This window comes from Oryctolagus cuniculus, chromosome 13 (genome assembly GCF_964237555.1).
Source record: "Oryctolagus cuniculus chromosome 13, mOryCun1.1, whole genome shotgun sequence".
Taxonomy (NCBI): domain Eukaryota; kingdom Metazoa; phylum Chordata; class Mammalia; order Lagomorpha; family Leporidae; genus Oryctolagus; species Oryctolagus cuniculus.
In genome coordinates, this window is record NC_091444.1 from 51,921,655 (window position 1) to 51,947,635 (window position 25,981).

Genomic DNA, 25,981 nt, shown 5'->3' on the forward strand with positions numbered 1-25,981 from the left:
GACTAACTTGTTTCTAGACAAAAGAAAAAGCCAGTAATGCTTTTTCAGTGCTGCCAAGAGAACCAACTTAGTGTCTCCACTGCAACAGTGAATAAATATTGCACAAATACTTGAAAGATTTACATAGTCAAGTCTACTAAATTTCTAACACTTGATTCGAGTTGTGAAACAGGAATAAGCTCTTGTTGTGACAAGGAAAGTGAAAGTGCAAGTCTTTACCCAAGTCCATGCAAAAGCATACAGATCTGACATAACAGCAAACTTTGGGTTCAGTCTCAACACCTTAAACATACTTTAGGGTTTGACAAAACCAGTTTTGTATTGGTGCAATGGTGAAAAGTAAGTGAAAATAAACACCTGTCTAGCACCCACACTGCGATCAAAAATAGCATAAATCTGAATGAGTTGAGATCTACTAGCCTCTATGCAAATGGCTCATTTGTTAAATTCTTTCTTTTTTAACCCAGGAAGATATATATATTTTGCACTGAACTCAAAGTAAGCTGCATAAAATGAATGCAAGGCAGTCAGGTGTGGTTCAAAGAGCTTCTAAGGGTCAGGGAACGGAAAGCTCATTTGAGGCTGGAAAAGGCCGATCTCCAGAGGCTACACAAAGAAGCAATTCTATATTCCACAAAAAAGCAATCACAAATTCTCAGTCCTCGTCCCTGGACTCAAAGCAAAGCCCTGTCAGTTTGAGTAGGTCTGACAAAAACACCTTTGACCTGGTTCTTTCCTACCTCTCTGACCTTATCACCAATCCCTACACCTCCTGGACAGTCACTTAGTCCCTCCAATAGGCCTCCTTGTCCTATCCAAGGCACTCTGCATTTGCTAATCCCTTGCTTGGACACATTCTCCCCTTCCCAGGGATTGCTGGCTTTTCCCTTGTGGAGAGATGATTCCAATTTTGTGCTACACACACAGGCTCATATACTTTATACTCAAGAGTTTACACCAGCAATTAGAATGATGCCTTGAACTTTAAGAGACATCTAGAGTTTCCTATGGAATGATACGGAGGAGAAAGTAAATGTAGAAAAGCACTCTGAATAATAAATGGACGGCAATCCAGAGTACCACCTAAATACCAAACATCTGTATTTAGAGAAGGAAAGCTGGCCCATCCCCTAAAAAAAGGTAAATGTTAACTAACTACTCTTATATCAGCAGGAAGATCAGGCATAGTTATCTAAAGTTTCAAGGATTCATCACTGATATATCATTTTATATAATCAAGAAGTAGTATCAACAGCAAGAGTAAATGTACAACACAATTGAGCAAAGCTGAATGTTTTGCAAATGGAGAAACAAAAATAAACCAAAAATGTGATTTTTTTCTATGATTTCATAACAAAGTGAAGATGAGAACAGGGTCAAAAAATGTAAGTATCTTCTTTATACCAACCCTCATTTTAAGCAGTAATCCCTATTATTTGGTATAATTCCTGCTTATGGTCTGAGAATAAAACTAATCATGGAACGCTGAGTAAGCATTTTATCCTTCTCAAATCCTCCAAAGTATTATTCATGGCTGAAGCCAAGTGCAGTCAGGACTTGCTCATGGCACATGTGAGGCAGATTGCTCCAGTATTTAAATAGCTCCTGGCAGTATTAGTGAGGGACACAGGGAAGTACACAAACCCTCTAAGGCAGGGGCTAGGAATCTAACATATTAATGTAGACAAAAGTCCTACTTCTATGGTGACAAGTCCATTCTTAGAATGAGACCAGTATCCTTCACATGTAATCTCAGAAACCTAGGGGTATGGTCTTACTCCTTAGGTGCCTCCATGGGGTTTAATACTCCTCCCAACTAGAACTGCATGAACTTCACGCAGGCACTTAGAAAGAAAAAGGCCCATATCTGTTTCTTACATTTGATGAAAAGAAAGCAGCTATGCCAAAGTGAAGTTTAAAGCTAATGGGTAAAATTCTTTCCATTGATGACATCATATGATGGCTGAATCAGGATTTCTTCAGGGAAAACCAGCCTGGGGAAAAGTAAACGGACTGCCCCATGTGACCAGAGAGAGCTGCAGGGCTTCACATATGAAAACAGCAAATATTCCAACAGCAGGATTTCTTAGCATTCCCTCAGTCTGGCTAGATTTTCTTGCACAGTCAGAGATACTCCAAAGATTAAATTCTTCTGCAACCCTGGTGACCTCTCTAATGACTTAATACATCTTGGGATTAGCTTTCAACTTGATTTACAAGAATGAACACAAGAAATTGGATCTGATTTGGATGAGTCTGGACCAGTTGAATAGTCACAAACACCTTGGTACTAAGGAGGCCAACGTTACAGGCACAACTCACGAACATATCAGTTAACTTCACCAAATTCTGCCTCCTCACACTGCATTCATGAGCCCAGCTGCTCATTTCAGATATTTCTGCTCTTGGTATTAACAGAATTTGTGGGCATGGGTGGGGCGGTGAGAGAAACAGAAAGAGTACAATCACAACAAATCTGGGAAGCATACATCCAAATGGCTTCATTTATAGACAAACAGCATATTCTGATAACTTGTGACCAGCAAAATGTTTTATTACATTTCAAAATACAAATAATATTCTGAAATTATTTGTAAATTCAGTCCCTTACTTTCTTAATCATTCTGGTCTTAGTCTTTCATAATAGATCATCCAAAACACTAGTGCTTTATATGTAATGAATTATAAACTAGTAACCATAGTAGGTACACTGTGTGCTTGACACTCTTTTAGGTGTTAATCTAATTCTCATATACCACTACTTAAGAAAGCTTCACTAATTCTTTAACTAATGGTGACTGACTGCCTGTCAAGTTCTGGATATTGCCACAGGTGGCACGGGGTTATCTCAGGTAAGGAAACAGGTACAGTCCCCTGCACCTTCAGACATGAAGGAAAGTAAGTCACAGAAGGCACCTCTCCAGTACAGCGTTCCTTCCCTCTGGGACTGGGTGCTACCCTAGAATCCTTCTCACTATAGGCTCCCAGCAGCTACTGTGGCCGTACAGACCATGCCCTATTATATTATTATCACATTTCTTGAAAGACTAAGAACTTGAATCAAGGCCACAAGGCGAGGGACTGGCGAGACAGGCTTAGATGGCAAGTCTGCTGATTTTGACTTCACACCCCACAGTCGTCTTCTTCACCTTCTGCTTACTTGCCTATATGTTTGGTATATTGAGTGCTCAACAAATCACAAACTGGATCATACCTGTTCCATATATAGTAAGTACAATTAAGACTTATCCCTGTTCCATATATAGTAAGTACAATTAAAAACACAAAACAAATGGTTTTTACTGTTTTGCACCTCTAACTCATTGATGTAATGCCATTAGAAGCAAAAAATGTTAATTCTATAGGCCTTTAGGGTACAGAGATCATAATACATAGTCTCAGCTTTCAGAGATTTTTCTCCTACTCTCTGGTTACAAGCTTATTTTTATTTTATTTTATTTTTTCAAATTTTATTTACCTATTTGAAAGGCAGAGTTACAGAGAATAAGAGGCAGAGAGAGGTCTTCCATCCACTGGTTCACTTACTAGATGGCTGCAATGGCCAGAGCTGAGCTGATCCAAAGCCAGGAGCTAGGAACTTCTTCTGGGTCTCCCACCTTGGTACAGGGGCCCAAGGACTTGGGCCATCCTCTACTGCTTTCCCAGGCCATGGCAGAGAGCTGGATTGGAAGCAGAGCAGCCAGAACTCGAACTGGCGCCCATATGGGATGCTGGCACTACAGGAGGCAGCTTTACCCACTATGCCACAGCGCCAGCCCCAGGTTACAAGTTTAAAACAGAATCATTTACCCTTACCCTGCACACACATCTACACTTTCACTTCCCGGATCTCCAGTATTTTATATGTACACCTTTTAGGAAAGCTCCAGTGAAATAAAGTCAGGGACAGGGAATTCCAAAGCCCACAGACTCAAAGTACACACAGTGAAAGAGGACGGGAAGGCCAGCTGCGGGCTCTGCTGACAGCAAGGACCGCTCTGAGAGTGCCACCTGTGAAACGCTGCGGCCAATTCACTTTGGAGTCCAATGACTCAAGTAATTAGGGAACTGGAAGGGCTTTGTGGTTTGAATACTCGATGGCTGGGGTCAGAAGTCACTGACTCTATTTCTGCTAAAGTACTGACAGATTTTCTTGGCCTGAGTAAGCCCTATCAGTTTTCTGAGCAAGGACTCCCACAGAATGTAATTACTGAATGATTCACAAGGATCTGCTGGACAACTGCACTGGGCTAAATTAAGCTTCTTAATACCCAGTGAATCAGTCTGGCATTATTCCAAATACATTTTTTAAGAGCTAAAAATTCTTTAGGTTAAAACATCCATAAATACATATCTGTGATGGAATGACTGTAAGTCCATTTTATGGAAATATACAGATAGGGAAACTAGAGATAGATTTTCTGAAGGTGGTGGGAAAAATGATGATTACTTAAGAGAATGTTATGGAAAATTCGGGGAGGATAAAGGATTAAGGTAAATATTAGATACAAAATGACCAGAAAATCCAGCTGGCCATTATGATGAGAAGAGAAATGAAAAGAGGAACTGTTGTCCCTAATGTAAGAAGCCTGTTTTTTTACTTTGGTGCTTCTGACAACTAGTGATGATGAAAGAGAGGTAGGTAGTTTCGTTTCTTCTTTGGAAAAAATGCAGAATTTAAAAACATCCTTCGAAATAATTATGCTTCAATCATTTGACCAGTACCTACACAGTAACCCCTATGTAATCCTCAGTGTTTCAATATATTGAGAGCAAAGCAGCAGCAGTTCAGTGACGTCAGAACTGACTTTCCTAGGCATAAAAACAAACTTGGTTCTGACTGTAGATTTAACACAATCGGATCCCTAACTAATCATGCTACGATCAGTTTGAAGACGCTCATATGTGACCAACTCGCTGTAAACAATCTTCAGAAACTCAAGCAGTCCATGTTCTTGGTCTTTAGCTCTAGTACTACAGGTAGGGCCCCAACAATTCCAAACAATATGTGCAGTGGAGCTTTCTCTGCCCTACAGATCCTCTCAACCACTCTCCATCACAGACAACTTTCCATCCCAAACAATCCTCAAATTCCTCTCAAGATCACAGAGTAGACACAGCATTTCAAATATTCCCAGCACAAGAAAAAAAGTCACAATCACTGTAAGAATCACTGCCAAAGAATTTGTTCAATGCATTTCACAGTTATACCAAAAAGTGAGGTAAACCATTTTATGATGTTTTATGTCTCATTCAGATTTTCTAAGAGTCTTAATTCTTAGTAAGTGATGACCCAAAGCATGATATATTTTTATTTTCTCTAAAGTGGTCATTAAATTTTGGTCAATAAGTCCAACTAAAATGATGAAAACTGAATATGGAAAATAGTTGAAAATAGCACCAGTCACAAGGGTAAATAGTTATTTTCTAAAAATAAGTTATTTACTTAACGCAGGAAGTTATCAGGTCAACATAGTTAGCCTTTTTGTAATTAACAGGAGTTGACACTGTTTTAAGATTTCATCTAGTTGAAATCTTTACTTAATATACTTTACTGAATTGATCTTCTGTATATAAAGATAATTGAAAATGAATCTTGATGTGAATGGAATGGGAGAGGGAGCGGGAGATAGGAGGGGTGTGAGTGGGAGGGAAATTATGGGGGGGCATTGTAATCCATTAACTGTACTTTGAAAATTTATATTTACTAAATAAAAAATAAATTAAAAAATATTTTAAAAAAGATTTCATCTAGTAATTAGTAAAAGTGAGTGTAGAAGAGTATCTATGTTTTATAAGGAAAAAGTGTAATAATACTTTTAAAACTCAAATATTTTCAAATCACAGAAGAGTTGAAGATTAGCACTAACCAACACAAAATTGCTAATTCTTTCCAAAAATTGAACTGCATCAATATCCTCCATGTGCTGACCTTACTATAAAAAGGAGAGGCCGAGGGGCTTACCTGCTGTCTGTTGTTGGGCATATAGGGAAGCAGGGTAGACACATGGAACATGAGTTCATAGTCTTTGTATGTGGTGTACAGAGAGTGAGTTCCTGTGGAATCAGCTGAAAATAGATTCATCACAAAATACAAAGTTAGGCAACCACAAAGAAAAATCAAGCTTTAACACTTAGAAGGGTATTTTTACAAAACTCATATTCCAGCAATGAACTACCAGCACCTGGATGCTCCTCTATTGCTCTCACCATCCACACTGCTTACCACTTAACAGCCCAGGACTGGGCCTGGGCGCCTCATTTTCTCTTATCTGCTCTCCCCCACATACATTCTATGGAATGCAATGTTTGCTCTCTTTTCTTCTCTGTTCTCACCCTCCTGGTACAGATTTAGATGACCCACTGAAGGCAAGGTGCTCTTGCCAAGGGGCATGGGAACACAACAGGCGACAGAGCGGGGTAGGTCTAGAAGCAATTACCTGAAGGATGTGACTAACTGGCAGACTGCCTGGCTGCTTCCTATTATGTGTGAGTTTATAGTTAATTCTTACTTATTTTTGGGTACCTGATCTTCCGGAACCCAGAAAAACAAAACAGGGTTGACTGAATATGGAAATGAGAACCAAAAAAAAATGTTCTTTTTTTTTAAACACTTATTTATTTTATTTGAAAGGCAGAGTTACAAACAGGCAGAGGCAGAGAGTGAGAGAGACTGAAAGAGAGGTCTTCTATACACGGGCTCACTCCCCAAATGGCTAAAACAGCCGGAGCTGGGCCAATCTGAAGCCAGGAGCCAGGAGCTTCTTCAGTGGTTCACATGCGGGTGCAGGGGCCCAAGGACCCAGGCCATCCTCCACTGCCTTCCCAGGCCAAAGCAGAGAGCTAGATCAGAAGCGGAGCACCTGGGACTCGAACTGGCATCCATATGGGATGCAGGCAGCAGCTTTTACCAGCTGTGCCACAGTACCACCCCCAAAAAATGTTCTTTTAAGAATTTAGTATTTTCCTTCTTTCACCAGAAAAAGAATTGGTGATATGTCATGAGAATTAAGAATAAGGAGAAGAATGGGATCTGACAGCTTTATACACTGACACATATATTAACAAAAACTGTTTGTTAATCATAGTTATTCATCTTCTGAAAAGCAGAGTGATTCTCTGCAAATTCAAAATCTAGCTGTATTATCAATGAGATGGCCTTAGCTTGAGAGTTTCAGACACTTTAGCCAACTCAGTGATACAAAATATTTAAGTAGTAATTTTGGAATAAACTTGTGAACCACTATGCATATGGATAAATGTAGACAAAAATTTATACAGAAAGTAATACATTAATGGAGTTAATAAATGCCTTTCTCAGTTCTTGATCTATAGACAATTTATTTTTTCTACTTTTTAAACAAGGAACTATGCTAGTAAACACCATTTATTCTACTGTATTTATTAGTGAAACATTTAAGTTATCATCTTCTGTTAGTCTTTTTTTTAATCCAAAGATAAAACATTTTTACTTTAAAAACATTAAAAGTATTTAACCTATGGACTTCGTTATTTTTTTCTGAATCCTATAGCATGTCTTTCTTCTCAATATTTATATCAGATTCAAAGACAGCCCTGAAGAGTCTCTAAGATGATAGTACATAGTTCTTAGATGCTCTTAAACGCCATTCACAGAAGGCCATTTCATGAAGAAGCTGAGTACTAGGTGTCTACATATAGAAATTGATAAATTAACTTGTAGATGAAGAGAGCATATTCATCTAATATACTATATATGAACCAGCCCCCAAATATATTTTTTCCTTTGAGTTATTCATGAAGTATGTATTTTTTAAAAAATTTCACAGGATTTCTTAGAAAGTAACATTCAATTTTAGTTATCTTAGCTTAGATGCTTGGGTGACTATAACTTTGTAAATAAGCAAGCTTCCAAAAGATGAAAGCTCCTTTAATGAAGAACTGACTGATAACAAAACTCCAGGCTGGATGATGCTATCTCCCAACCCATTCATCACAATACTCTTGATATAAAGGTAGTTAAAATGCAGTAAGAAAAATGCTGTAAGATATTAGGTTTCAGACTCGGGAAATTGCAAGGAAAGAAGAAACAATACATTTGGGGAAGGATATCACTTTTAAAAGCATTGGTCATAATCTGTCTAATCCAGTCAGTACTAAAAGACGAATTTCTAGAATTAAATATTCTCAAAGTTTTTACCTCAAACACCAGCATGGTAATGAAGAAGGGTAATGGAAAAGACTTATTCAGAGTTTTGCTCTAAATATGTCTATTCCAGGTGATATGGCCATCAGTTTTATCATTCTCTGCATCTAAACCTATCAATAAAGGTGCTTTGGCCAGAGCTCTGCTCTGGTTAGCATAACAGATTAGCAACTCAAATCCACTGCATTTAATTTTGTACTCAAGAGAGAAATAACACAATTTAGAGCTGGAAGGGGCAGCCCAGATACTCTAGTCCAACACCCTAAGCGTTCCTTATGAGGAACTTGAGGTCAGAGTTGAGTGCCCTATGGGCAGACAGAGTCTAACAGCAGAACCTAATTCTGAATTTTTCAAGGAAGATTTTATTTGTTCATTGTATAAATGTCAATATTTGAATCCGATCATTCCATGACACTTCATTCTATTAGAGGAATGTCTGGCTTTTTTGCATTTCACAGCATTCCTTGCTCATAAAATTAAAGATCCGTTGACTACTAGAATGAATATATTAAAATCTAGTTCTTATGTTCTCATCTCTGTAAGCTAAGGTGCTTAGTACTATATCTGTGATATATCAAGGACATCTTCTGGGTCAGAAAAATTCAAAGCTGATGCCAATTCTATATGTAGGGGGATACCTGGATTATCTATGTTGTATCAGACATTTTTGAAATGCTTAACCCCGCTCACTGAAGAGAGAGGACACAGCCTCAGTAACAAGAGCTCTTGCCAGCAGTGGCTTTTCTGGAAGCAGATCCCGAAGAGCAACACAGCAGCAGCTCTAGCAGCTGAATGGGGTTTGCAGGGAAGGGAAGTTTGAAGAGGAAAAAATGAGAGAAATCAGAAAAAGTCTCACTGCCCCTCCTCGAAATTCATGTTGTAGGTCTCATGAATTATTTCCTATTTTTGCATACCTGAGGCACGAGCAATACACATTCAGTGTAGATGTCAAATTCTAGCCCTGGTATGTGTGGTGGACACAAGGGCTCGTGGCATCAGTTAACCCTGTCACCAGGTCTTATGATATATCCTGTAACTCTCAAAAACAGATGTAAAAACAGAACTGACCATAGGCATCTCCTTCATCTAGAGGGAGTATCAATGATGGGTCCAAGGTGGGTAGATGGTGGGGCCAGGGCCTGGAGACACATGGGACATTAAGTCACCCAATTCCAATCTAGGCTCTGCCATACCTTGAGGCTCCTATACAGAAAACTCCCACCACTACCAGGAGTGGACCAGATGATATCTCAGATCTTCCAGGTTTATAATCATCTTCTCATCTCTTTTTATTGAGTGAGTAATCATTTAATTGTTTGCTAATAGGCAGAAATCTCCAAAATATCTAAAATTCTGCATGATAGTTTAGTTACTGAGAGCAATTAAATAGCAGCATAAACACAAAGATAAAATACATGTAATTCATGAAAACTCGGAAGAATATGATTATCTAAATGGAGATAATGGGGACATATACATATTCTAGGAGGGTATAAAACTTGTGTTTAAAATTGCTCAACCTGGCACCCAGGTGCTGGTATGTCCCACTCAAGGGGGTCCAACAGACACGCCAAAATAACAGGATGAATCAATTTCTAAATCACTGTTCCAACTCCCCAGCTAACTTCCAAACATGAACAAAATAAGCCCCCAAACATGGCATGAATGAATGTGTTAATTTTTTGTCTCTTCAAAATGAATGCAGTGCTTGTCCTTGGTATTTTGAAACAAGGGTATAATAGAAAAGGTTAGGTTAAAAGCAAGAAGAAAATATTAAAAGAGTCCTCACGAAACACTGGGGAATCTCTCTGGCAATGTTACAAAGGAAAAAGAATTGACCTTTGGAGCTTATGATGTGAAGCACATACCTCTTGAGAAATGTGCTTCCTTTGCTCATCTGAGAAAATCTAAATTCGATCCCAAATAAGCTTGCTGGGCCCTTTCTGGGGTCAAGAACAGGAGAGCACATGATCCGTTGCTTAGGTTTCTGCAGTATGCCAACCTGGAGGGAATTCAACTGGTGTACACACAAACATGAAGCTTACTTTTATTGTCTAGCTGAGCTCGATATTTACTGAATCCTTTCAGCCGTACTCGCTGGCCCAGAAGATCAAGGAATTCTTCAAAAGCTGGTCCTGCTGTCTCATTGTTATACATCTCTTCCTCTGTGCTCTGGCCCGCTTTGCAATAAAGGATCCCAATCTTGTGCTGAAAGCTCAGCTGAAATTGAGGGAGAAATGTAATTACTCGGCAAAGTCTATCAGACAAGCCAACTTCCAGTAAAATTAAAACTATACAAGCTTGGAGGTCTGTTCTCATAAAAGCACACCATAACAATTCCCATAAGCAAATGTTTGTACTTTTGTACATCTATCCTTGTACACAATGCTAAATATACCCCAAACCCAGAACCCAAGATACAACTTGGGAAACATCAGAAATCCTAAGAAGGAAAAGGTATGGTCATTGCCATGTGGGACTTGGCAGATTTCCAAAAAGGACAGGCAGTAAGGTTTAAGCCTCTACTTAAAAATACAACAGTAAATATTGATCCTACATACTCCACAGAGTAATCAGTACTACCTTTGGAGTTGGAAAGAAAGTGATCATGATATTTAAAGGTTTTCCTCTCTGATGTCTAATGAATTTTCCTTCTTTAATTTGAATATTTATGGAAATATGTAACACTGTAAGAAAGAAAATCAAATCAAATTAAAATCTGGTATGGAAAGAATCCCAATGGAAGTTGTGATATAAGTGGATAAAAAGAAAAAAATATTTTATGTCCCTAAAAGTAACTTCAGTTAAACAAGTAGTTATTTCTTACGTTTTTATTATCTTGAAAAGGAAGACATCTGCTAATTATACAATATACCATAAAGAATTTTAATAGCAACTGAAGAGTTCCCGCTATAATCCTCTCTCTCAGTCAATGTCATGCTGGAAGCCACAGAATTTCCCAAGGCCAGGGAGAAATGGGATCCATTTTTATAGCTCTCTTATTTCCCCAAAGAGGAACTACTTCTCACTCAGGCAATCACAGCTCTTAATCTTACTACCAGCAATCTGAACCTCAGAGACTGACCCATTATCAGACACCACTGATTCCCTAAAGACATCAATCCATAGCACTGTTCATTTTTAGTACTGAGCTGTAAAAAAGAGCCTTTAATCAAAATTCATAGCTGACTATAGCAGTAAAATAAGGCAAAATGATACTCATTTCCCTTGAGCAGCAAAGTGATGAAAGCAGTCTCATCTGTATTATCATCTAATGACAACACACAATGTGAGGCTAGCAGGAGACACCTGTGGGGTGACCTCAGCAGAATGCAGGAAACATCCATCTGATTAAGTGCTATGGGAAAATATAAAAGGAAGCATCACCTGTTTATAATCAGCTACCTGAAGGAGGACTGATGGATGCCATGCACTACAGAAAAGGCATGTGCCTCAGGCCCCCGTCAGAACCATGAGCTCCCCAATCACACACTGTAAGGTAATGAGTCCTACCTTAAGTGCGTGATTATGACATGGTGTGCACACGAGACTTGATTCTGGTGCATGAATTTTATTGAATTAGTTCTTTAGTAGTGTCAATAAAAAAATTTAAATTCATCCAGAGACAAAGGAATAAATGTTTTTCTGATCACCTCAATTACCCAAACTGCAAACTGATCATCATCCTAAAAAAATAAAGACCCTAATATTATTTCATAATAAATATTACTCACTCCTGAGTGACTTGGGACACACTTCAAGATCCAGCATCAGGGAAACATGATTGTCAACTATTACCCAGATGTTGGTGGTCCGTGATTGTTGGAATCAAAACTAAGTCTATGATATGGCCTCAGAATGACTGATTGCTTTCCACCCTTATCTTACATAATGCTTCACATCCGCCTATCAGTGTGGTTTTTCTTTCACTATTAGAACAGGATTTCAGCTCTCCAGTTATTCAGACCTTGCTTTAATGAGTCCCCCGTTAGTACTGTCAAATCTTTGGGCTCACACGCAGAACTGCAATACTTCTGCATTCTGATGCCTGCTGTTTCCCCTGTACCCGAAAGAGATCACCATTTATGAGCCCCACTCTGGAACCCACTCTGTCCTGGTGGCTGCTGTCCTTGTTGGCCCATGCCCTCCCTGTTCCTTTACCTGCTGCTCAATTCACAGAAACACCAGTGCCATCTCACCTGAGTACTATTATTGCCACCAAGGCCCCTGCCTGCCCCAGTCTGCCCTGTTGCCTCCATTAGGAAACCCCTTCCTCTTCTAGCATCCAGCTCTTTGTGGGGAAAGGCCTGGAGCAGAGCTGTTCAGAGCAACAGGGTTTGGGCACTGTTTTCTCATGCTGGTTAAGAAAAGCCCTCACTGCAGTGGGCCAGTTTCTCTAATTCTGCCAGGCTCATGGACTTCATCTCTCTCTCTCTCTCTCTCTCTCTCTCTATATATATATATATATATATATGTGTGTGTGTGTGTGTGTGTTTATCTGTTTGTCTATTTATCTTGTGAACTCTTATTCAGGAAAAGGTCAAATACTTAGTATCCCATATGTGATCCCTTTGTTGACTCATGGGTTATCAAATTCATACTTGTCTCCTTCCAGCCTCAGAAAAAACTAGCCTGTGTCTAGATCCCAACTGTGAACAGGATTTGTGTTTCCACCCAAAAAGTCCCTAGACTCATGGGAATCAGGCTGTGGCTCACACCGGCTTCCAAGTCCCCAGGGGTGCCGTGATAGCTGCCAGACTCTGGCTCTAGTACCATTAGGAAAACCAACAAGAACAACACCACCTGAAATAGAGTCAACCACTTAGAAACAATTTTTTAAACATTTTTAGTGGCAACTTATAAGAATTCTTTAGAAACTTGGAAGTTAAAATAAAGCCATTCAATCACTTTAGAAGTGAAGTAAACTGTATCTTTCTTTTTTCACATATTACAAGAATGAGATATTATTAAGTGTTAGGGATAAAATGTTTCATACTGTACTTAGGTTTGAACATAATTTCAAGAAAATATATCACAATCAATTATAAAATCTAAAGAAAAAGCACATCAAACACAACTAGAACTATTAAATACTGTTTTGTTTAAAAGCAGAACCCAATTTTCAAAATTAATTCTTTGATATCAGACTATAAATAGGTGTTCACTAAAAGTACTTCAGATGCACAGCTTCTGGATCTATTCAGCTCACAGATGTCTCAAATGCATGCTTCACTCTGATGAGACAGTAACTTCACCCCTCTGCAGAGAATCCCCAGATGCCTGGCAGTTGCCAGCATGCACAGCCTTGAGGGCCTCAGGGGCAAGTGGACCATCTATGGAATTATCTAGAGCAGCCTCAGGGGGACAAACACTTCACTCAGCAGGCACCTGCTGTGCAGCACAGGGATACATTCTAAAGGGACAACCAACATCTCAGAAACACAAAGGGACACTACTGTGTGAGAGGGAAGTCCTTCCACCCACTCCTCTACAACACAAAAATGAATGCTATTCTCATCCAGCCTGGGCCTGCTTGAACCCTGAGTTATGCCGACCAGTCTAGACACATCCTCTCCATCCTTCCACCACGTTTTTCTCAAGCGTTTCACAGACAGTTCATACATTCCACATGCTTTCCCAGTCAAGATCATGGCAAGCTTGTTCTGTGTGCCATACAATTTTAGAAGCCAACTGCTTAAGTTTGGAGTTTTGGCTGAATTGTCTTTAACATACTAGCTTTTATTCTTGAGGCAGACAGACACTAGGATTATTCACAAAGCCAACTTCCTTTGGCTAATGATGAATTAATCTGTTAGGCCAATTATCATTTCAAGGTTTTGTAATTCCAGCCAATTAAGGTTATCAAAGATTCTACTTCACCCCAGTATTACTGGCTCAACCAAGAAATATTTCAAATTCCCTTTAAAACATGCAAAAGAATTTTCCTTGGGAAATTTTATCTGTTGCTCCCCTCCCCCTTTTAAAAAAAAAGACTTAAAAGTAAATTTACTCATTTAAAATAAAAAATAAAAGAATTTGGGACCCTACCTTTCAGCTTTTTCTACAAGTTATTGTGCATTTGAAACAGAGCTCATCCCTTCCTCTGGGCCACAATCCCAATCCTATCCATCACCAATTCCCTTCTGGACAATAGTAATAATCAGATAATCAAGCTCCATATCACCATTGGTATCTGTTTTCATCAGCTTGCCCAATTGCCTTTCCCCAGAATATTCTTCCTAAATCGCAGCTCTGATCATGTCATATTCCGAAAACCTTCAATGGCTCCCTGTTCCCTGCTGAGTCAACTACAAGCTCCCTAGCCTAGCAGACAATGTGCCATTTGCTCTACCTCAACTTATTGGTTCCCCCTACAAATCTCCTTCTTCTTATGAAGAAACAAGACTAGTCCCAGTTCCTAAAAGAGCCAACTACTCTTCTCTCCCTCTTGGAACTCTATCCAAGTTTAAAGGCCCACTGAAAATGGCACCTCCTTCCGGAGTTTTGCCTGGCTGGACATTATTCCTTCTTTGCCCCCCACAGCACTCAATGTAAGGACACCTCTTCACCATCTCTTACGACACTGCCTTGCAGAGGACATTGTGCTCTTGGTCTTACTGTTCCCACAGCTAGGGACTAGGTCTTAGCTTTTAATCTTCCCAGCGTATGCTGCTCACACCAGGTTGTCAGCAGACGCCTGCCACACAGGGGACGAGAATAAATGTTGGTTCATGGAAAAGGCAGATGTGAGATTTTCAAACCTTGACAAAAACATCTCCAACTTCTACGAATCAAGGCATCAGATGTGCTCCTGCTGGTTGGAACTTATCAGAACCTTTATAACAACTCAGCAGGAGGTGTGCTAAGCTCCCAGGGCACCATGATTCTCAACTAGTAGAAAGGCAAATGGGGGGGGGGGGTGGATTGGAGAATATGTTCTAATAAATGGTCTTAAAAGAGAAATGGATAGGAAAACTCCAAAATGCTTGGAAACATAAAATAAATTCACATACAAACATATAATCTTATACATCATACACACCCCTTGTTCATCAAGCTTGAGCAGCTGTTCGGGGACCTTGGGTGAGTTGGAAGCCTGCCGCAGGCACTGAATGCTCAGCTCTGGAATGACGTATTCTAGAACTTCTTTGAGCGGTAGGCCTCGTGCTGTTCCGTGCCTAGCAGTAGAGGGTATAGCGTCTTCTAAGATTGCTCCTCTCAGGGTGGTAAGCTGCAGTGGTGAAACATTAAGACTTCAGTTAATACTTATTCTTGGTTACCTAGTTAGAGTGTAATTGCTGATTGCCTAAAAAAGGAAGAAGACATGCAAGGCTCGTTTCTGAATGATGTAAAGAGACTGAAGTACTACATAGGAAGAAATAAAATCAACATTTAAACCATCTTTAATCAGTAAGAGTGTGCAGGCATTAGGAATAAATCAGGCAGGGTCGAAATCACCAGATGAAGCCCTAAGAGTGAGAACAACAAGGCACGGCAGGCAGTGCTTTGAAAATCAGGACATTCCTACAATGTTCTGCACCCCAATGGGAAAGACACTGAGAAGGACCCAGACATGATCTTCTTGGGCCCAATCATAATCACTCTTCTTCCAGTCTTTTTCTTTTTCCTATTTTCCCATTTTTCTTTATCTTTTCTTCCACTCCTTCTTTTACCTTCTTCGATTTAATTTTCCATGCTGGCCATTTCTGAGGCTGACTGTGCGTAGCACTGGCAGCCATGGCAGGGTGATTTGAGGTAGAGAAGAAAATCAGCCAATTTTGGCTCATGATTTGGTATACATCCTCAAATAGGCCACGAAAGCATAGGGCTGCCATAAGGAGCACAGGCCTCAGAGCCCACTGGGTGAGGAAAAAAAAACCCAGCACTGCAATTCCAGACAACTGCCTCTAATCCCAACTCCTCTGATTGTGCTAGAGACCCAACAACAGGAACTGTGATGGTGGCCACATGATGCCTAATATTTGCTGAATGGTCCATAACACTAGCTGAGAAAACTAAGAGCCATGATGAGAATGTCCTCTATCTTCACAAACATGGTAACACACAACCACACTAAGCACAGGGCACCTGAGAAGTGACTAGTGTGACTGAGGAAATAAATGTGTAATAATTTTATTTAGTCATTTTAAATGAATAGTCACCTCTGGCTAACGGATAATGAACTGGGCAGCACAGATCTGTAACTTAAGGTACTCTACTTCACTTGGAGAGAAGTCTTTATCCCTTATAGTGCCTTGGCCACTGGAACACTTATGCACTAGGTATGATACACAGGGGTATATTCACTTAGGAAGCTTCAGGAAGTGAGAAATAGGTTCTCTTCTCTAGAAATAGCCAAGCAGAGAACACATTCTGGAATATCTGACAAACATGTAACTGTCCAATTAAAATGGACTAAGGAAATAAAACCTGAGTGTAAGACTGAGACAACTTTTTATATAGCTCAGCCTATCTATTTAGTTAAGCAAACTGGGCCATTTGAAACAATCTCACTTTCACTCAAGACCAGCAAGGAAGGGCCAGCGCTGTGGCGCAATGGGTTAATGCCCTGGCCTGAAGCACTGGCATCCCATATGGGCACTGGTTCTAGTCCCAGCTGCTCCTCTTCTGAGGCAGCTCTCTGCTATGGCCTGGGAAAGCAGTAGAAAATGGCCCAAGTCCTTGGACCCCTGTACCCACGTGGAAGACCTGGAGAAAGCTCTTGGCTCCTGGCTTTGGACTGGCACAGCTCCAGCCATTGCGACCAATTGGGGAATGAACCATCAGATGGAGGACCTCTCTCTCTCTCTGCCTCTCCTCTCTCTGTGTAACTCTGGCTTTCAAATAAATAAATAAATTAAAAAAAAAATGACCAGCAAGAAAATAATCTAGGCCCTCAATATAACAAAGTGTGGGTAGACAGTACTAGTATCTTATAAGAGCACAAGTCAAACATTCACTTCATTACAGGCTGCCTGCTTTTCTCCACTAGATGTTGCAGTCATTTTTAAACCTCACCTGGACTGTATAGTGCATATTTATCCTCTCTTAGCCTTCCAAACCTTCCATTTTTATCATGTTATCCTTTACATCAGGTGGCAGTAAAATCATTGCCACTTAACAACCATTATAAGTCTCCAAATTGTTTATTTGAAATAAAATATTGCAACCTTGTTTTCAATGATGCTAAATGCTGTGATTATTAACATTAGAAAAATACATTTGAGATCCTAACACAAAGGAAAGCAATAATATCAAAAGTGGTTTAGACTTTCACCCAGGTAAGAATGCCAAGCAGCCCATTACCTCACTGGTCCTGAAAGCCACCCTATAGTTGAACTGGGATCCTTCCTTCTCCTTAGCATCTTCCACCTTCTCTCTCCGGATGCTGACTGCCACCGGGCCGAGGTTTTCATCGATTCCAAAGTAGTTTTGGTGCTCTACGACAGAAGATAGTGGTGGCATCAAAAAGAAAGAAAGAAACAGCGGGATGGCTATGTAGGAGTTAGGGCAGCAAGTGCATCTCAAGAAAGACCACACAGCTCAAAATCGATGATTTTCTTGGATGTGCTTGATCACATTTTCTGGTTTCTGTAAAGACGTATTTTTCTTCTCATTTTCGTGCTCTCTGTTCTCTGCTTCTGCTGTTCACTGACTCACAAGTGGCAGAAGCCTTCCCATCCCAAAGCTGTGATTTGCTCTTCTGTGACTTGCACCACAGGAAAGGGTGTCTTAGCATCCTTAGCGACCATCGCAAGAGGAACGGCGCCAACTGTAGGATGATGTTGAAAAGCTTCCACTCTGGGGAAGCGACCTTCTTTGACTGATAAAGGGCACCACTGTTACCTAACTAACTAGCTACAGTTAAATTAAACATCTAGATCAACAGTGAAGCGGCAAAGATCACCCTTTCATTACAACGTTACTGGGATACCAAAAGTCTAGTGAAATTTATCAACACGAAATACATATATGGTCATTAGGTGGTTAAGATCAAATTCTATCCTTAATTCCAATAACAGTTTACTATGCTATCAGTTTATCATTTTTTTCCCCACATAAATCACTAGTCCTTGAGACAGATCTAAAAATCACACAATCTGGGGCAGATATTTAGTCTAGCTGTTAAGATGCCTGTGTCCCACATCAGAGTCCTGGTTCAATACCCAACTCCAGCTCCTACTTCAGCTTCCTGCTGATGCAGACCCTGGGAGACAGTGGTGATGGCTCAGGTGATGGGTTTCCTGCCACCTGTGTGGAACACCTGGACTGAAATCCTAACTCCTGGCTTCAGCCCAGTCCCAGCCACTGTGTGCATTTGGGGAATAAACCAACAGATGAGGAGCTAGCAGGCTCTCTGTCTCTCAAATAAGGAAAATAATTTTTTTTTAAAATCACATAATTTCCTGATAGGCGTGAACCTCAAGGCCACCTTGTCCATCTAGCACAGAAATCCTCCAGGGGCTGGTGCTGTGGCGTAGTGGGTAAAACCGCTGCCTGTGGTGCCAGAATCCCATATAGGTGCTAGTTTGAGTCCAGGCTGCTCCACTTCTGATTCAGCTCTCTGCTATGGTCTGGGAAAGCAGTGGAAGATGGCCCAAGTCCTTGGCCCCTTTACTCATGTGGGAGACCCAGAAGAAGCTCCTGGCTCCTAGCTTCGGATTGGTGCAGCTCCGGCCTGTTGCAGAGTAAACCAGCAGGTGGAAGACCTCTCTCTCTCTCTCTCTGCCTCCCCTTTTCTCTCTGTGTAACTCTGGCTTTCAAATAAATAAATAAATCTTAAAAAAAAAAAAAAGAAAGAAATCCTCCAGGATATCCTTTCTAAGAGACGGTCATTAATTAGTCTCTTACTCAAATGTACAATAATAAGTGGCAGGCACTGTTTCAGCAGTGGAGACAAAGAAAATTCCAGAAAATAATCTCTGTTCAAGAAACAGATATCCTAATTTGAGCCCTTTCAATGATGGAAAGGTCACTGTTTTGTGAACAATTCTCTCTGGACTGCTGGACAAGGTTTCTTTTCAGTGAGTTCAGCTAAAAGTAATCAGAACTAATTCATTACAATCTTTAAATTTTTTAGTTTCCTCTGAAATCACCCAAACAACATGCAAGACATGCATAAAAAATAGGAGCAGGTACTTAAATTAGTGTTTAAAAATGTATCTATTTTTAGCAACCCCATTATACTCATAATTCATGCAGAGCAGGTGGTGGATGCAAACCCCAGGTGTTATTCATTTATTTCTTAATGCACCGCTGCCAGGTCAGTTCTCCAAGGTGTAGACTCATAAAATCAATTTTTTTTTCACTTTAAATGCAAGACATCACATTTATCCCTTTTGAATGTCACCTCATTGATTTTGGACAATCTTGTCTGACTCTGAGTTTTTAGTTTAAATAAGCACAAAATAAAGAACATGTATAAGCTTGAAAAACCTTCGTAGATACTCAAAAGGCTTTCGGTTATGGTAAAATGTTCTGCCAAATGGTTGCTGAGGAATAAGAAATGGTATAGAGAAAGCAGGAAACAAGATGAAGTCAAGAAAGGAAAACAGTGCCTGAATCACTCAGAGTGAACATGTACAAAGTCATTAATGAATATTGGCCAGGTCCTGAGAAGGCCACTCACTCACTGCTTTGCAGCCTGCAAAGCAAATAAGGTTAATTCTGACATTATCTCCCCTCAGGGCCAGTCATGACTAGAAGCGGCAAGTAAACTATTTTAGGGGCTGAAAGGTGAATGACTGATTTAGTGTAGTCCCAGAATTACATAAAAAGAAACCTATCTTTTTTTTTAATGAGAAATAAATGCATTCCTTAGGTATGTTGTAAACTGATAATGGCCAAGGTAACTTACAAACAAACAATTCCATTGAAATTAAACAAGCATTTAAAAAGTCTCTGCTTGAAGAGAGCTGAACCAGAAGCAGTTATTTGTGACTTCATCACAGCTTAAAAAACATTCAATGAAAACCAAGGAGACTAAGTTAATTGTCTACTTCAGACTACTTGGTATATTATCATTTTGTTACTTCTTTAAGTTGGCATTAGTGACTTCTAGACCCATGCATGGCATTATACTGGATCCTGTGGAAAATGCATCTTTGAATCCCATTAAGCTGGATGGTACTAATACCATCTTACATGTTAAAGGGATCATTTTAAGTGTGTAACTGATTATACAGATAGGAGTAAGTGTCAAAGGGATCATATAAATAAGACCAAGTGTCTGCTAACAACAATAGGTAGAATTAAAAAGGAGAGAATGATTCAGCATGGGAAGCAGGCCACATAACAGACTCACAGAATGAAAAATGCCCTAAACAGCATCTGGCCTCAGAATCAGACCTTAAGGCATTCGGATCTTGCTGAAAAGCCCATGAGAGCATTTCAGGCATGGAAAGCCAAGATATTGTGGCAAAAAATGACCTACATGAAGGATCTCTGTGAGTGAGAAGGGGCCATCAAAGAAGAAGGTACCGGGGATGGCACTGTGGCATAGCAGGTAAAGCTGCTGCCTGTTGTGCCAGCATCCTATGTGGGTGCTGGTTCGACTCCTGGCTGCTCCACTTCTGATTCAGCTCTCTGCTATGGCCTGGGAAAGCAGTGGAAGATGGCCCAAGTCCTTGGGCCCCTGCACCAGCATGGGAGAACTGGAAGAAACTCCTGGATCCTGGCTTCCGATTGGAGCAGCTCCAGCCGTTGTGGGCAATTAGAGTGAACCAGTGGATGGAAGACCTCTCTCTCTGTATCTCCTTCTCTCTGTGTTAACTCTGGCTTTCAAATAAATAAATCTTAAAAAAAAAAAAAAAAAAAAAAAAAAAAAAAGAAGAAGAAGAAGAAGGAGGAGGAGGACTGGCGCCACAGCTCAATAGGCTAATCCTCCACCTGTGGTGCCGGTACCCTGGGTTCTAGTCCCAGTCGGGGTGCGCATTCTGTCCTGGTTGCTCCTCTTCCAGTCCAGCTCTCTGCTGTGGCCCAGGAAGGCCACAGTGCTTGGGCCCTGTACCTGCATGGGAGACCAGGAGGAAACACCTGGCTCCTGGCTTCAGATTGGCGCTGTGCGCCGGCCTTAGCAGCCATTTGGGGGGTGAACCAATGGAAGGAAGACCTTTCTCTGTCTCTCTCTCTCTCTCACTGTCTAACTCTGCCTTTCAAAAAAAAAAAAAAAAAAAAAGAGAGAGAGAAGAAGGAGGAGGAGGAGGAGGTACCTTTCTCTGAAGGGAGGAGGAGAGAACTTCCACTTTGCTTATGGCCCTGTCTAAATACTGACGGATTTTTGTGGACTCAAGCCTTGGCAGCTCATGACAAGAGCCTCAGATGATCACTGACAGGAGTCACTGTGCATTTGCTCCCCATGTAGGACCTCTGTCCTTAATGAGTTGTACTAAGAGTATTAACAGGAAAACTTGTCTTCAAACAGTACTTTATGTGTCTGTGTGGGTGCGAACTGTTGAACTCTACAGAACTCTATAGAGTTGGTCTTCCGTATATAAAGATAATTAAAAAGGAATCTTAGTGAAGAATGGGATGGGAGAGGGAGTAGGAGGTGGGACGGGAATGGAGGTGGGAGGGCAGGTATGGAGGGAAGAACCACTATATTCCTAAAGCTGTACCTATGAAATCTATATTTATTAAATAAAAGCTTCCTAAAAAAAAAAAAAAAACCAAAATGCGTCTTGGAACTTAAAAGTCAATCAGTTTAAAATTTTCCTACTTGCAATTAGTCAACTCCTAACAGGAACTTTCATAACTACCTAAGTGAGTTTTCATAAGCCAAATGCATTAAGAAAAATATTTAGAAAATATAAGAACACACAACCAGTCAACAGGCAAAAGCTCCCTTCCTAAAACACACTTCAGGAAGCTATTTGCAAAAATATCCCAAACAGGTCCATAGTATGCATCTGATGAACTCTGCGGATTGAACCAAAAGAGCTGCAAATTATTTGAAGCAGAAAAAGAGTGACTAAAGCAATTCAAATGTTATGGTAGAACTGAAAGCCCCAGATTGTGTGATTCACAGCACTGCTTATAGTATCCGACAGCTGGAAGTGGCTACAGGGACAGAAAACAGATCCCCTGGTTCCAGGGCCTGAAGACAGGGCAAGGGGCTGACTACAGAGGAATACGGGGGAATGTTCTGGGGTGACGGAAGAACTCTCCATCTTGATTGTGGTAGTGCTTACATGTCACACATATTTTTCAGAACTCTGAGAACCACACACTAAAAAGGGTGAATTTTACTCTATGTAGATTACCTCCATTTATTTATTTATTTTATTGACAGGCAGAGTTAGACAGTGAGAGAGAGAGAGACAGAGAGAAAGGTCTTCCTTTTTCCATTGGTTCACCTCCCAGGTGGCCACTACGGCCGGTGCATTTCGGTTGGCGAGTTGTAAGGATCTGAAGCCAGGAGCCAGGTGTTTCCTCCTGGTCTCCCATGCAGGTGCAGGGCCCAAGCACTTGGGCCATCCTCCACTGCACTCCCGGGCCACAGCAGAGAGCTGGACTGGAAGAGGGGCAACCAGGACAGAATCCAGCACCTCGACTGGGACTAGAACCTGGGGTGCCAGCACCGCAGGCGGAGGATTAGCCTAGTGAGCCGCGGCGCCAGCCATTACCTCCATTTTTAAAAAGGGGATGGGGGGATGCCAATGGAATCAAGAACAAGTGCCCTTGGCAATGGTTGAGGTCTTTCAGAGACAAGTCATGTCCATCTCACCCCTACCTAGCTGCTGAGGACAATGCCCACTCCTCATGTAATCCCTAACATTCATTCCCTCTTCTTGGCTACCGCTTAATCCTCCACCTGTGACAAACTCTGTTCTGCTCAGGATCTCTAAGGCAATAAGCTTCCTGGCCCTGTCTTTACCAGACCCGGCTACTGTTTCTGACACTGGTGGCCACACACTCATTGTTGGTTCCACTATTTCCTTGATGTCTATATACAGCTCCTTTCACAGTGAGAGGTTTCCTTGGTCTTGCCCTCTGGGTTTCCCGTGTGCTTCCTCCTCTGGCTGCTCCTTTGAACAGGGGTGTTTCCCAAGGCTCCATCCTTAGCCCCTGGCAGTGTATTTTGATTCTGCCTCTGTCTTTATACTTATCTATCTGAAAGTCTATCATCTGCCTTTCCTTCCATCTACCATCCACCCATCTTCTTCTTTAAATTCCTCAGTGATCTCCTCCCAAGCGTTCTGCAGATTCTTCTCTCCTAAATCCCCTCGCCTGTGAAGATGCAGGAATGGTGAGCAGCAAGCAGCGCTGAAGCACAGCCTGCTGCTCATGCCTCAGATCTGTGCCTCGACCTGCCCACTGTGCCTGGACTGCCTTCCGCTTCTCTTCATCTGACCTTCTCACTCGAAGCTAAGACTCAACCCAAGTCTCACTCCCACGGGCAATACTCCCTCTCCTCCACAAAAGGCCCACTTCCCTCACACTGTGCGTCACACTTTGGCCTACTATTACAGTGCCAAATAAACAACAGATGCTTAAAAAGCCATTCTTCAATTACTGAATGGCAATAGTCTCCCCTGCTATTGTCTACAAGGGATGGTTGTCTGGCCTCAGCCAGGAACATCAGAATAAAAGCAAGTGGATAGATCTTTCCATGCTAGGAAGTAGTGGGACCATGAAGTCTTGGCACCCACAAATGTAGCAGGCATTTCCTTCAGAGAGATGGACAATATGGTTTCTTAAAATATTCATAAAAACTGAGAACTCATGTACCTGTCAGAATTTATATGGTGTATCAGTGTCCTATTGCTACCCCAACAAATTATCATAAACGTGGTGGCTTATAACAAATCTATTTACTGTCCTACAGCTCCAGAGGTCAGGAGACTAGTCAGTTAAAATGGACAAAACCTTGGTCCTGCATGGACCTTGGAAAGCTTTAGAGGAAAATCTGACACCTTGCCTGTCTTTCCCAGCTTCTAGATGCACATTCCTTGCATTTCTTGGGTAATGGCCGTGCCCCATCTTCAAAGTCAGCAGTGGTCACCTGTCCTCCCTCTTCCCAGGACACCTGTGACAGCAGTTAGGTATTGACCAGATCTCCAACAGATAATCCAGGATAATCCCCCATCCCCACATATTTAATCTAATCACATCTGCAGAGTCTCTTTTGCCATCCAGGGAGCCTGGACACCTCTGTAAGCCATTATTGAGCCTATACCACACATATTTAATCCATTTAAAGTCATTAATTCAAACAGTGAGCAGGGGATACATTTCAATGGTGATCAATTCCAGGGGTAGAATACTGAGTGAGACATAGAGCCTGCTTCAAAATACCTGAGTGCAGTAGGTGGGAATACTAAATAGAGAAGAATTACACACTCTTGATCATGTGAGAGGAGTAAGCATCACTACAGTGGAAGCCCTGCAAACACCCAGAAACAAAAAAATCTCTGAGAAAAATGACACATGTGCAGTCCAAGCCAGTGTCACAAGTGCCATCTATTCTATTTTAAACCCAGTAATACGGGAGCCTGATTTTTAAAAAGCCAAACTGTTCTTCCTAGCTTTAAGAAAACAAATCAGTAGTCCCTTGCTCCCTCCTTCATTATTAATTCTATTCCCAGAAAACAATTCTTTGAATTCTTTTACATATTAAGTATTCTCATCCATGGCACGATATGCCCCATATATTTATTTAGAGTTTTAATTGCTGTTGATAATGTTGTATAGCTTTCTGTATTAGTCATTCACCTTTCTTCAGATTTAGTGTTAGGTTGCTGATACTTTGTGGTAAGTAATGTAAATGTTATCTTTTTAAAAACCTCACTTTCTGGTCATATGTTTCAAGTACACAGGCAAATAAGATTATAAATCTGGTGAAGTTGAAGCTACTGACTTAGGAGATTGGTCCTTTACTCCTTATGTGATTTATCCACAATGGTCCATCTCATTTTAAAATCTATTTGCTACTGGACTGATCGGGCAGAGGCTAGCCATAGGATAGGTAGGTCTTTCTCTTGAGCCGGGGTCCCTGGAAAGGCTCTCCTATTCTCCTATCTGGAGGTATTTAGTCCAAATTAGGGAAAGGGGCTGGGTACCTCACTGTGCTGACTTTCACTTAATCCCAGTTTTTATGAAGAGCCTTAGCCCCCCTACACCACCACCACCACCACCACCACGGCGGGCAGAAACGGCTTTCTCCCATCTGCTCAGGCTGCTCCTGCTCGCCCACCTGCTCTGGCAGATCTTGCCTTCTGCTGATTCTCTGTAGCTCTTTCTCCTTTTATGGCACTAGGCCCACTTTTATTTGCTCACTGTCATTTTTAGTGATACTTTGGAAGGGGGAAGAGATCACATATGTTTTCAATTCATTCTATTTAAGTAGCAGTCCCAAATCCATTTGCTGTGTAAAACCTGTAATTCCAAGAAACCTGATTACTTGTTTCTGAATCTGGGCTTTGCTACTTATCACCTGCTTAACCATGGGCCAGTTACGTGGTCTCAGCATTCTGCCTGCCTCCTTCAAGAAACAGTGTGCTATAGCTTGAGTGGTCCCCAAAGGTTCATGTATTGGAAGCCTGTCCCCAGCCTGGCAGTGTTGACAGGTGGGATTTTGAGAGGTGGAACACAGTGGGAGGTCCTTAAGTCTTGAGGGCCCTGCCCTCAGAAGGGAATAAGGTAGCTCCTGTGTGACCCCTTGGTAGTGTTCATGAGAACGAATTACCATAAAAGCCTAAACCTGACCCCTAAGCCTCTCTGGCTTCCTATTTGAGATGTGATCGCTTGCTCCACATACCCCTGCCATGGTTATCTGTCATGAGGCGATGTAGTCAG

General features: G+C 41.2%; 1 protein-coding gene across 11 annotated transcripts in view; it reads right to left on the reverse strand.

The window, feature by feature from the left end:
• The window catches only part of SIPA1L2 (signal induced proliferation associated 1 like 2), a 232,477-nt gene that overhangs the window by 79,370 nt on the left and 127,126 nt on the right, over positions 1 to 25,981 (reverse strand). For all 11 annotated transcript variants that reach the window (XM_070055527.1, XM_070055531.1, XM_070055530.1 and 8 more), the window contains 4 exons: positions 17,492 to 17,625; positions 15,228 to 15,416; positions 10,231 to 10,405; positions 5,966 to 6,069 (listed from right to left, as the gene is read on the reverse strand). In XM_070055527.1, the coding sequence (XP_069911628.1) occupies positions 5,966 to 6,069; positions 10,231 to 10,405; positions 15,228 to 15,416; positions 17,492 to 17,625 (602 nt within the window). The remainder of the gene's footprint in view (positions 1 to 5,965; positions 6,070 to 10,230; positions 10,406 to 15,227; positions 15,417 to 17,491; positions 17,626 to 25,981) is intronic.